General features: G+C 32.2%; 1 protein-coding gene across 1 annotated transcript; it reads left to right on the forward strand.

The window, feature by feature from the left end:
• Positions 1-4,142: 4,142 nt before the first annotated feature.
• Positions 4,143-6,091, forward strand: LOC113773789 (exopolygalacturonase-like). Its single transcript, XM_027318403.1, has 6 exons — positions 4,143-4,322; positions 4,444-4,749; positions 4,868-5,157; positions 5,252-5,471; positions 5,640-5,869; positions 6,022-6,091. The coding sequence occupies exons 1-6, from the start codon at positions 4,143-4,145 to the stop codon at positions 6,089-6,091; spliced, it is 1,296 nt and encodes a 431-aa protein (XP_027174204.1).
• Positions 6,092-14,224: the final 8,133 nt, after the last annotated feature.

The following is a 14,224-nucleotide window of genomic DNA, read 5'->3' on the forward strand; positions in this document are numbered from 1 at the left end:
AGATATATCCCAAGTAGTTGGGGTTAATTACTACCGTTTATGTTTAAGTTACATAATGAATTTTCTTATTCTTTACGTACCTATTCTTGTCATGCAAGATTACACGCCTGACTTCAAATTACGTACTTTGCAAGAAAATGTCTGTGGAGTCATTTGTTACAAGACAAGAAGTTCAATCAAATAAGAACAATTTATGTACACAGGTGGGATTGGGAATTCAAGCTTGTCCTTTTTGGTATTTAGGATAATGTTTTTATATGAACTCAAGGAAGATGGATAGCCTATTTTGCAAGGTTATTAGGTAATTTACCTTTGTGGAATTCTTGATATCAAGCCATTTGATTGCTAATGTGGACAGGTGGCTTAAGCGCGTAATAAGTGCCATGGATTCGAAGTTCGGCTGAAATATCACATATCGAACGAAGTCTTTATTAGAAACCTAATTAGAAACCTATTAGAGTTCAGTGAGCTCTCGTACTAAGCTCCACCGCCAACCCTTCCATTTCGAAAAAAAAAGACAAAAGCAAAACAAAAGCAAACACACGAAGCGCAGAATAACGTTGAAACCCGCAAGCGGGATTATGTGTTTTTTCTATTTCAAGGTTAGCTCGCATGCGGGTTAATGTTATATTTGAGCGCGAGAAGAAAAAATTGGTAATTAGGCTCTTTGGGCATTATAAGTAAATATTTAAATTAATGGCAGTTTTATTACACCAATATTATTGTATTATCATTATTATGATTATTGTATTATTTCTTATGCAAATATAACATTTAATTATTTAAATTTGATTTTATTTTTACAATTTATAAAATTTTTATCACTTATATAATATTTTTAAAACCCTAATACATCTAAATTTGATTTTATTTTTCAAATTTATAAGATTTTTATTTAAAAAAATGGGATACGGATAAGATATCCGGTTGGTTCGATTTGCATAGGTGCATATGAGAATATCCGAATACTCCTGAAACCCGCAAGCGGGATTCTGTGTTTTTTCTATTTCAAGGTTAGCTCGCATGCGGGTTAATGTTATATTTGAGCGCGAGAAGAAAAAATTGGTAATTAGGCTCTTTGGGCATTATAAGTAAATATTTAAATTAATGGCAGTTTTATTACACCAATATTATTGTATTATCATTATTATGATTATTGTATTATTTCTTATGCAAATATAACATTTAATTATCCAAGCAGTTTGATTTTATTTTTACAATTTATAAAATTTTTATCACTTATATAATATTTTTAAAACCCTAATACATCTAAATTTGAATCTAATTTTCTACAAGTCATACTTATAAATGCGAAATCTAACAAAAAAGTTAAATACAATTTTTGCAGGTCAAATTTAACAAATGCGAGCTATTTGCAAAATTTTAAATATTTGCAACATTTTTTAAAACAAAAATTAGAAGCTTTCTGCAAATAATTCCCTACCTCTCAAAAAATACCAAAATAAAAAAGATAAGAGCTCGCATTTGCTTCCTAGAAATAATTCCCTAGCTCTTAAAAAAGGAAAAAAAAAATTGAGAAGAGCTCGCATTCGTGGAATGCGAGCTCAATAACCAGAGCTCGCATTCCACGAATGCGAGCTCTTGTAAGCTCGCATTTGTGAAATTCACAAATGCGAAGACCCCCCTGACGGAAATTAAACCCAAAATCACCCCTTTTGTAGAATTTTTTTAAAATTCATCACAAAGTTGGAAATTTCTCAATAGAAATACAACTTGTCTGGATTCCTTTCACTCTCTGATATCATTACGGTTGCTTTGCGATTACAGCGGCAAAACCTGTTTTTAATGGAGAAAGATGTAGGTGAATTCCATGATTCTCCCCTATGGCTTGAAGAGGCCATGGTTGCAGCTAAAACTTTTTACTCAGAGCTCTAATTGTAGCACAGCAAATGCACTTGTTATCACTCCAAATTAGTAGCAAAGAATGTTAATAGCTTGAAACCTCAGAGGTAGTTAAGTTGCTTTGCTTTATATGCTATTGCTACTGAAACAGCAAACCTTCTGGCCGTTGCAATTTGCAGCTAGCCGTTGCAAAATCTGCCAAATAACTGTTGCATGGCACATCTGGTGCATGCAATTTTTTGTATTGCACTTACCCCCCCTCAACTTTACTAATTAGTCCAAATCATTTATTCTTCTTTGAATCTTCTACTAATACAACTTCTGCAAAGGGTAGCTATGGAATAAAAATACCTTCTCACACATGAAAATAATATTTTAATCTGATTTGGACTGGATTGTTACCACAAAATCAAAAGCAAGGGAGGTAAGTGAAATTTTGAGAACCTCAGGGGATGTCAGTGAAAGTGTCAGAAACCTCAGGGGAGGTTTCTGAAATTATCCCTTTTTTTTTTCTTCTTGATATGCTGTCGGCGATTCGTGGGATGATGAAAACATTAGCTCCCATGGTATTCGCGTCCAATGATTATTGTTTGTTTCTGGTTTAGTTGCTGAGAGACTATTTCAATTTTCACAAGGGGTTGGCACGCAAGAACTTTTGGCAAAGCCTTCACATGCGCGTGTTGCTTCTGCTTCTAGTCGTTTCCGGAATCATGACTTTTCATTCCAACATTAATAAAATTTTCTTCCCGAAATCCAAAGTTGGAGCTGTTAATTTTGCTCCCTGTCAGCCACTGAGGGTAAAGTAACGTAAGTAATTGTTTGGATATGAGGTTATTGACACCCAAAAAAAAATTAATTGAATTATAAACACGTTTTTCTATACATTTTAAAATTAATTAAATTATGAACACATCCTTTTAATTATTTAAATTTTTTTATCTTACATACGTCACATCACAAAAAGTGTTATAAATAATTATTCCAAATAATTACCCATCCTAACACGATTTTTCTGCTGCAGATTTTCTATTTCATCTAAACCATGTCAAACTAAGTGTTTGTGCTGGTACAAATTCAATGCACTAGACTACAATTTTACAAGAAAGTGTGTATAGGAAAGAATACCAAGATCTCGAAAGAATGTGATAAATGAACCCGTCAAATGCCGATTAACATGTATCGTACAAAATTATAACTCAATGTCAGTTGCACATTAGCTTTGAACTGTGAAGAGTAATTTTCCTTATTTCAGCCTTTTGTTTTTATGGTTCGAAGATTGTGTATATTAACCAACTGTAAATTCATTAAAAAGAATAAATTTATTTACTTAAGGAGTTTTATGGACAACATATCGAATTATAATTGATAAATAAATAATTCCATAGAGATTGTGGTTTTAACATATGTAACTACTAGTGATTGCACGGCCTGCTTTCATATGAACGGGGTATGCTCATTTGATTATATATGTAATCTGATTTTAGATATTATGATCCTAAAAAATTAGTTGAAGTATTATTTTTCTCTATGTTCACGTTCTCTGAATAAAGTTCAATCATTTGTTTGGATAGTGATTTTCTATCACAAAAAAAAAAAAAAAAAAAAATTATGCTGGAAGACTTGAGCCGTTATCTCTCAAAAAACTAAAAAATTCCTTTTTCTCCCCAAAATAGAAGTTAAAATAAATTAAGAGCGACGAATTTTAATGCAAAAATATGAGGTTGGAAGACTTAAGCGGTTATTTCTCAAATTATATTTGCACCGCCTCAAAATTTTTTTTTATATAATCCGGAACATGTCTCGATTTGAACCCTTAGAACCCGAGCCACTACACCAAACCGAAGAAGTGCGCCAATGCCCCACACAGTGACCCTGGACAAGTCACAGGGGTTTAAGTATAGGGTAAGATTCGAACTCAGAACTTCAAAAGTCCTTAAGAGCCCGCCTAAAGCTGGACCACCCTGGGAAGGCGTTACGCCTCAAATTGTACCTCACATTGACTGAAACTGTGGCATTACATTCTGGGATAAAATCAGAAGGACCAAATAGAAAAAAAAAAGATGGGCCATCCATTTCCACCGGATTATGTGCAAGAAGAATTTGCGGTTGACCGAAATGAGAAACAGTTTAAAGGCACGGGAAAGGTGAATTCCATTAGCAAGCCTTTTGGCTTTTCTTTTTTTCTTTTTTTTCCCCCCTCTCTCCTAATTATCATTGTCGTTGCATTTGTAAGTAGACAATATTAAATAATACAAAAACTGTCTTCAAAGAAGGTCACAATGGCTCTGAGAGAGATCAAGGCGTTGTATCTAGTATTGGCTTCAGCGGCCTTGCTCTTGTGTAACAAGGGAGAATGTAGCTCTTTTGGAGCCCGTCGTGGCCTAGCAGCTGACGTTGAGACAGTTTTTGATGTTACCAAGTTTGGGGCAAGGCCCGATGGCAGAACTGATGGCTCTCTGGTGAGAACTATATGTATATATATATATAGTCATTTGGTTAATATTTACCCAGTCTTCATTTATTTATTCTATAGCATAGCATTGAACTAACAATGATGGAAACGCGCGTACGTACGTGCAGCAAATGATCAGGGCATGGAATGCTGCATGCAAATCAGGCGCACCGGCGAAGCTTGTTTTTCCTCCGGGCAAATTTGTGGCAGGGGAGGTAGTCTTCCAGGGGCCATGCACCACCCCAACACCCATAACCATTGAAATCCAAGGAACCATTTTATCGAGCACCGATCTTAGCGTGTTCACTCAGGGAGTATGGATATCTATCGAAAATGTGAATGGGGTCATAGTCACCGGTGGAGGTACTCTCGACGGCCGAGGGGCCTCTGCCTGGGAATATGCAGGAGGAGATGGTGCTGGCCTTCTTCCAGTTGTAAGTGCACCTTGAGATTTATTTTCCCCTTTTTCATTTTTTTTTTCTCTCTACCTGGGACTTTTAATTATTCCTTTAGCTATATATTCTTAATCCTTTTACTACATGAATCGTGCAGTCTCTTCAAATGTTGAAAGTACAAAATGGTGTTATCCAAAATATCAACCTGCTTAACAGTAAAGGCTTCCACAGCAAGGTCACCTGGAGTGCCAACATCACCGTGTCGGACCTCACTATAACAGCCCCTGCAGATAGCCCCAATACTGATGGCCTCCACATTAGCAGCTCTCAAAATGTGAATGTCACAAACCTTACAATAGGAACAGGAGACGACTGTATCTCCGTGGGCGAAGGCAACACCAACATTGCCATCTCCAAGATTACTTGTGGCCCAGGACATGGCATCAGGTGCCCACACCCACTTCCAGCTAAGCTAGTATCAATTTCAATCTAATTCCTGATCCATACTTTTGATCAATTTTCTTTTCCTCTCATTTGCCAGCATTGGAAGCTTGGGGAAGCGCCCGGCGGAAAAAGATGTGAACGGGGTAACCGTAACAAACTGTACATTGACAGGCACAACCAATGGCGCAAGGATTAAAACCTACCATGCATCTCCCCCGATGCGTGCTTCTGGTATCGTTTATGAGGACATAATAATGAACGTCGTCAGAAATCCAATCGTCATTGATCAGCATTACAATTCCAGGAAAAAGAACCAGGTTAGATACTCTGTATTATAATAGTTTCACTGCTCATAATCCGCACGTACTGTTAATCTACCATTCATGCATGCATGCATATATTGTACTATACACAACAACGAGAATTCTTTCGTTATTTGGGAAATTAATTAATTAATGATTGACAACAAATGATGCATGGGGCAGCCGTCGAGGGTGCAAATCAGCGATGTTCACTTCCGGAATATCAGGGGAACCTCCGCATCACCAGTTGCAGTTAATCTGGATTGCAGCCAGGCAGTCCCGTGCCAAGGCGTTGAGATGGTCGATATTAATTTAGCTCCAGCTCCGGGAGTGGCTGCTATTTCATCTGCCTGCATCAACACCAAACCAACTTTGGGAGGCAAGCTCACCTTGGGTCAAGGTGGTTGTCAGCAGTAATTCAGCCCACTTCTCAACCCCCAAGAGGCCAAAATGAATATTATGATCACACCAAGCTTTGTTACTAACTCCGATCCCTCCCTCGAATATACCTACTGTTGCAGCAGCATGTATTCCTTCACCTGCTATTTTTGTTATATTTTGGCAGATGCAAAATATATCGTCTCATCAGTGTTACTGAATTTCATGCCTGTCCTCCTAAGCTGTTCAATAATTAAGAACCAAACTTGAGTGGTACAAGGAGAATCCATCTCTTCAATATATTGCATGTCTATTTGACGGATATTTTCTTGAAGAGCTCTAGCAATTAATTTTTTTTCAGTACGTCTTGTGAAACAAAAGTTAAAAGCGCAATAAAAGCTCAAGAAGAACAGCTTTTCTTTTTTTTTTTTGAAAAAAAAGGTAAAAGTAAATTTGATGGTTAAACTTATAAGAGGTGAGTAATGGAGCGCGTCTGTGAATCGTGATCAATGTCTTCGATTTGGATACGCAATTTACTTAACATATGACGAATCCACTGGACTTGCCATCAACTCCAGAGTACTAATTTTGATGACGATAGGTTTTCATTTCTCTCAATTTTTGAAAATGCCCATGTACAACTTTGAATTTCCCATGACCAATTACAATTATCACTGTTAGACCAAGTAATTAATTATCTCCACTTTCTTATTAATGGCTGTTCGGATGTGTTTCACAGATTGTCTTGATTCCAACATCTTCAAGTGTGAAATTTTTTTCACTTTCTCCTCTTTATTTTCATCAGTTTTGAAATGGTTGACAAGTGATCAATTTGAAGCTTGCACTGAGTTTTTTTTTTTTTTTAAAGCTGCACTGAGTTAGTCATGATAGACAATATTCACTTAACTGTTAATCAAGGGTGACTTGGTTATAAAATATAATAAAACACAATCTTATAGTGATACCCCAATTCCAATCCCACATCGAAATCAAGCAAAGGAGAGGAATGATTTATAAGTTTAGATGTTTGAGCTATTTAATAATTTGGATTAACCATTATGAATCCGTAATTTTAATTCAAAAGGTTATGGGCGTGAGGCGTTACAAATGACATCAGCGTGACACTAGAGCCACATACCGGGAAGGGGGGCCATCTTTAGAGTCCAAACATGATCAAGTGTTTTATGATTTTGACTATATAAGGAACTATGTTACGACGTTTGAGTTAGTGTGTTATGATTCTAACTATGTACAAAAAGTGCAAGGACTAACGTGTTACGTGAACTCTACGTGGAATGAGATTGAAATAGTGCCACATACGGGGCCTCCTCCAGAGCCCAAACATAATCAAGTTTTTTATGGTTTTGACTATATAAGGAACTGTGTTATGACGTTTGAGTTAGTGTGTTATGATTCTGACTATATAAGAAAGTGCAATGAAGTATGTTATACTTCTGACTACACAAGAAACTAACGCCGAATCAATTTGTCAATTTGTTACAGTTTTGACTACGCAAAAAAAGTGTAATAAATTGCGTGGCACGTATGGGGCCTACCTCCAAAATCCTATTTTGGTTTTGATTACACAAGTATGATCGAATATGTTATAGTTTTGACTACACAAGAACCTAACGCTTGGGCCAATGTGTTATGACTATGAGTATACAAGAAAGTACAATACACTGTGTGCCATTTTCAAGGGTTACCTCCAGAATCCTATTATGATTCTGATTACGCAAGAAAGTGCAAGAATGTTATGGTTCTAACTATATAAGAAAATGCAAGGAAGGAATTGAGGCCTAGGTTAGTGTGTTATGATTTTGACTATGCAAAAAAGTGTAATGAATTGCTTGCCACGTACAAGACTCACCTCCAGAATTTTGTTGTGGTTCTAACTATGCAAGGAAGTGCAGAAGAAGCGCAGAGGGCCATCTCTAAATTTCAAACATGATTAAGTGTTTATGGTTCTAACTATACAAGGATCTGACGCTTGGAGCAGTGTGTTATGGTTTTGAATATGAAAAAAAAGTGCAATGAATTACATATCATGCACGGGAGCTACCTCTAGAATCTTGTTATCGTTCTGACTTTGTAAGAATGTGCAAAGATGTTATGGTTTTGACTGTGCAAGAAAGTGCAAGGATGTTATGGTTCTAATTGTGAAGAAAGTGCAAGGCTATTATGCTCCTAACTTATAAGGAGCTGCATGTTGTGTACGAGAGCCATCTCTAGAATCCTAACATGATCAAACTTACAAGGGCCATTTTCAGAGTCCAAATATGCGTATTATAGTTATGGTTTTGACCATGTAAGGAAGTACAATAAATTGTACACTAGTACAAGGGTCATCCCCAGAGTCCTATTAGGTTCGGACTATGCAAAGGGGCCACTTCACAAATCCGAACATGTGTGTTATGATTATGATTCTGAGTATATAAGGAAGTGTGAGGAATTGTGTGCTATATATGGGGTTGAATCCTATCCACCATTTGATCTTGAATTCTCTGACTAGTGACATTGGAAGTGATTTTTCTAGTTCTTGAAGAATTTTGAAACTCCAGCAAAAAATCCATGGAACTTTGAACTCCATGTGGAATAAAATTGGCCTTGTATACTCTTCTCCTCCTGCTTTTTTGAGATAAGTCTGCAATCCCATTAAAATGTTTGGAGGTAGAATTTCTTTTTGAAACCCAAACCATTGCCACCAATGATTAAACCAAATTGGGAATTCTTTGTTGCAAGTTTCTTTGAATGTGAAGAACCATGAATGATTGAAAAGTCTATACAAAAAAGCATGATACCATGCCATTTTGTAATCTTGATAAGAGAATCCATTTGGAATAAACCTAACTGAGAAGGATTTTTTTGAATAAAGAGAAATCCATTCATTAGGAGAACAAACTTTCTTTATAATGCATTTTGAATGGCTGATTATTTATGGGTTCTTTTTATCTGGAATATGAAAAATTTTCATAGATTGAGTATCTGTGAGAATTAATTCATAATAATCTAAATTTTGGGATGGGTCATCTGGTTGCCAAAAGCATTTTGAAGGGAAAAGTCTTTGAGTAAAGGAATTGAGTGTATTATAAAGTGGTACTTCTTGAAATCTAGTTAAAGAAATGTATTGAGTAAAGGGGTTTTGTGAAATAGGGATTTTCATTGGTTTTTTCAGGGGTTCTTGGAATTTGTTGCATTGGTCTTATTTGAGAAGAAGTTGGAGTACGAGCGGCTTGACTATAAGTCAATGCTGGAAAATCTTGCAATAATTGAAATCTATTTTGAGTTACAGGAGTAAGACTCATCTCATAATCTTGAGGAGTTTTAAGTCTAGAACTTCCTGCTTTTGAATCCATAATCCTGCAAAATTTAACAAATAATACAACTTAATTTTTGCTTTTTCTCTCTGATCTCATAATTATATCCTCTATTGACTCATCATCTTCTCCATGGACTCTTTTAGCCCATTCTCTTTGTAATATTGTAAGATCAATCATTCTCCTTTTTGCAAAACATCGTTCTCTAATACTAATAATAGCTTTTGAAGGTCTCATCTTCACTTCATCATATTTTGGAATATCATAGACTTCAATTCTCTTAATTTTTTCTCCTTGAACTACATAATGTATTGTATTTCTTGAAATAATACGAAAATATTTTTTCGTATTATTTTTATCATTGTATCTTTTTCGGATTGCCTTGAGCAATTGCTTATTTTGATCCATTTCTCTGTATAAACTCTCTTGTCAAAAAATCAGGAAGAGAATTATTTTCTCCTTTGATAAATTCTATTTCAAAATCAAATACTGATAAAATTGCTTGCCATCTAACAAAAATTTGTTTTGAAACTATATTTTGAACATCTTTTTGTAAAACTTCTTTTGCCGATTATAATCTATTCTAAGTAAAAAAATTTTATTGTACAAGTCATCTTGAAATTTTGATATACATAATACTATAGATAAAATCTCATTTTTAATAGTAGAATAATTCTTTTGTGGATCATACCATGTTCCTGAATGAAATATAACTAATTCTTCTTTTAAATCATCTAGTCTTTGTTTTAAAATTCCTCCATATCCTAATTCTGATGCATCGGTTTCTACTATCATAAAAGCTCTAGGATGAGGAAGACATAAGTATGGTAACGATTCAATTTTTTCTTTAAGATATCTAACCTTTTGAGTATGTTCTTCAGACCATAGTTTAGGATTTTTCTTTAATCTATTAAATAATATGGAACATTCTTGTCTTAATTTAGGAAAGAAATTTGCAATATAATTTAAACATCCTAAAAATCTTTGCAATTGATTTTTCTCTTTTATTTCTTCTGGACATTTATTTGCAAATTCTAAAGCTCTATTTATTGGTTTTATTGTTCCTTTATCTATATCATGTTCTAAAATTCTTATTTTAGTTTGGAATAATTTCATTTTAGATGCTGATACTACCAATCCATTTTTCTTAATTACCTTTAAAAATATATTTAAATGTTTAAAATGTTGTTCTAAAGATTCTGAAAATATTAACATATCATCAATATAAACTATACTAAATGAACTATAAGGGTTGAATATATCATTCATTATATTTTGAAATTCTGAAGGTGCATTTTTTAATCCAAATGGCATTACTTTCCACTCATAATGGCTAAAAGGTGTTGTGAATGCTGTCTTATATCTATCTTCAGGAGCTATTATTATTTGCCAATATCCTGATTTTAAATCAAATTTTGAAAATATCTTTGCATTATATAACCTATTTAATAAATCTTTTTATTTGGAATTGGATATCTAATCCATTGTAAAAATTTATTTAATGGTTTATAATTAATAACTAATCTTGGAACTCCTCTTTCTTTTTCAACTTGATTCATAACATAAAAAGCTGCACAACTCCAAGGTGATTTTGAAGGTGTTATTAATCCTTTATCCGTTAATGTTTTTATTTCTTTCTTACAAAATTCTAGTAATTCAGTATTCATTTGTATAGGTCTAACTTTTGTTGGAATATTTTTCTCATTAAAATCCTTTTCATAAGATAAATTTAGCATATGTTGTTTTCTATCCCAAAAGGCATTCGGAATGTCTGCACAAACTTCTTTTTTAATTAAATCTTCTAATTCTAAAATTCTTTTTTGCATTTTTATTTCTTTTAATTATTCTTCAACTTTTAAATAAAATTTTTCTTCCTTTATGTAATTTATATGTTGTTTAATTCTAGTAATAGTATTTATTGTTTTATAAATAGAGGATGATTGTAATATTTGTAATTCCCTTTGTCTAATTGGAGTTAAAAATTTAAAAGTAATAGTTTTTCCCATAATATTAGTAGAAACTCCTTCATATCCTACTGAAAATGGATATATTTGAATTAAAAAGGGTGTTCCTAATATTATATCATTACTTATATTTTTTACAATTAAAAAATTATGTATAAGACAATAATTGTTATTACATATTGATCCTTTTGTAAATTTATATTTTACTTGTAAATTTTCTTCATTTGCTGCCATTAATGTTTCATTTGTTCTTTCACAGTATTTAATGAAAATTATTCATTCTTTTATACAGCTTGAATCTGCTCCACTATCCAATAAAGCTACACATGTTTCTTTAAAATCTTCTACTATTATTGTGACTAAAGCATACCACTTTTGAAATGTCATTTTTCTATTATATTTAGATATTGTTGTTCATTTACTGATTTTTCTGGAATAATTATTTCTTCTGTAGTTAATGTTTTTGAAGTGAAAGGTTTATTTTCTATTAATGTCATTTTGGCTTATATTTCTAAATCTTTAGTTTTTAATTCTATAATTTCTTGTTGTAATTGTTTCACTTGAGTCTTTAAATTATTAATTTCTGTTTGAAGATCTTTAGTAGTTTCTTTTTACATACTATTTATATTAGGATATTTATCTATTAATTTTGAAATACTAAATGGTTCAATTATTTTTGGCATCTTATCTTCTTGTATGATTAAACTCTTTAATCTTTCCAAATATTCTTTTTTAGCTAAAGGATCATCAATTTTTTCTATTATATCTAATAAAAATTCTTTATCTTCCTTTTTTGTAATTACATTTATGTATTTTGGGTACATTTATATATTTTGGATTATTTGAACAATTACAATCTTCTTCATCATCTGAACTACTTATATCATTGTAATAATCATATTCTATACTTTGTTCTTTTTCATTTATTAATAAGTTTATTAATTTATTCTTTATTTCTTCATCTTCTGCACATATTTCATTTATTTTTTCTTTTAATTTATATTTATTTGCTTTATGTCCTACTTTCCCACATTTATAACAAACAATTTTCTTTTTATAGAATTTTTTGCTTTTCTTTTTCTCATAATTTTCATCTTTATTAGATTTTTTATATCTTAAGTATTTTTTTCCTTTTTACTTTTTTTTTATATGCTGATGGTGATTTAATTCTTTTTATACCAAATGCTTCACAAAATGATCCTACTTCCTTTGTTTTAGAACCATACTTAATTAGAAGATTTAATTAAAAAAGAAGTTTGTGCAGACATTCCGAATGCCTTTTGGGTAGAAAACAACATATGATAAATTTACCGTATGAAAATGATTTTAAAAGAGAAAAATCAATTGCAAAGATTTTTAGGATGTTTAAATTATATTGCAGATTTCTTTACTAAATAAGACAAGCAAGAATGTTCCATATTATTTAATAGATTAAAGAAAAATCCTAAACCATGGTTTGAAGAACATACTCAAAAGGTTAGATATCTTAAAGAAAAAATTGAATTATGATTATGATTCTGAGTATGTGAGGAATTGTGTGCTATATATGGGGTCTACCTCCAAAGTCTAAATACGATCAAATGGACAATTTGGATGGTGACAGGTTATGTGATGATGCAAAATCCTTTAGTAGAGGTGAATGTGATATCCCAATTCTAATCCCACAATAGAAAGAAGCAAAAGAGAGTAATGGTTTATAAGTTTAAATCCTTGGGCTATTTAGCAACTTTGGTTAACTATTTTTGGCCTATGAATTTCGCTCAAAAGTTGCTTGGACTAACTTTTGGACCTGGGTCACGACACTTATTATTATATGTAGTATCAACATATTACAACCTTATTTGTATAGTAATATATTTTATTTACACAATCTTACAATTTGTCCGTTCTTATTAAAAGAATAAATTAACCATTCACATAGACACACACATGTATATATGTATTTTAAACACTTATTATTACATTTAAATTATACTTAGTTTATCATATGAATAGATATAATAACAATTATTGAACCTCTGCAATTCAACACTTTCCAAATTAAGTATATTTTTTCAAAAAATTAAGAGTCTGTCTAATGAGTGTCTATTGGACACTTTCTAAGATGTAATTCAGGCGTTAAATTTTTAAAATGGTAAAACTTGATTAAGAGAAGTGTATAAATACAATGATGGATAATAATTTGTTAGTGTGTGTATTCACATGGTATATTGAGTATGATTAAAATACATTAAAGATTGCTCATTGGGCATATGTTACACGAGCTAAAAGAATATAAATAAAAGTTAGTAAAAGTTATTTACTTTTCCTAGTGAATTTAAAGACAAAATAATGCAAATGTGTAAGCATATTGAAAGGTATGGAAAACTTGAGAAATTTAAAAATATCTAGAATTGTGTATATTATGGTAGTTGGAGAATTGTATACAATATTGAAGCATGATTAATTGGCAACTCCATTAAAAGAATCTTAATTTGTCATTTTCTTAGTAAACGAATGGTCTGTCCAACGAGTGTTCACGCACTCGTTAAGATAGATTTCAAGTCTTTGCATTTTGAAAAAATAATGTTAATCAGAAAAAATATAAAACATAAAATTGGGTAATAATTGTTAGTGTATGAATTCATATAGTAGATTAAGTGTCATTTAGACATACTAATGCATGCCTATTGAACACCATTAAAAAAATCCATAAAAATATTAATATCAAGTGATTATTATTGATAACTACAAGATGGGTCTCATGTGTTGATTTTTATAATGTATAAATAATTTCAAACGCTCAAAAATGTTTCTAAACAAAAATAATAAAGTTCAATTTGAAATTTCTCACATTGACTCAAGAGATAAATAGACACCAAAGAAAATAAATTTATCTATCCAAAGCTAAAGACACAAATATTTTTTTCCTAAAACTAGGACTGCAAAAGAACTAAGGGTCTGTTTGATAACATAAAAAAGTACTGAATCTGAATTTTTTCAGACATTCAGATGTTTGAGTGTTTGATAAATGAAAATCTATTTACTGAACTTGTTAAGCAGTGCTGAACCTGTGTGTATTTTTTTCAGTACAAGAATCTTAACTGAATGCTTAATTCTGATAAGAATC

This window comes from Coffea eugenioides, chromosome 1, assembly GCF_003713205.1.
Source record: "Coffea eugenioides isolate CCC68of chromosome 1, Ceug_1.0, whole genome shotgun sequence".
Taxonomy (NCBI): Eukaryota; Viridiplantae; Streptophyta; class Magnoliopsida; order Gentianales; family Rubiaceae; genus Coffea; species Coffea eugenioides.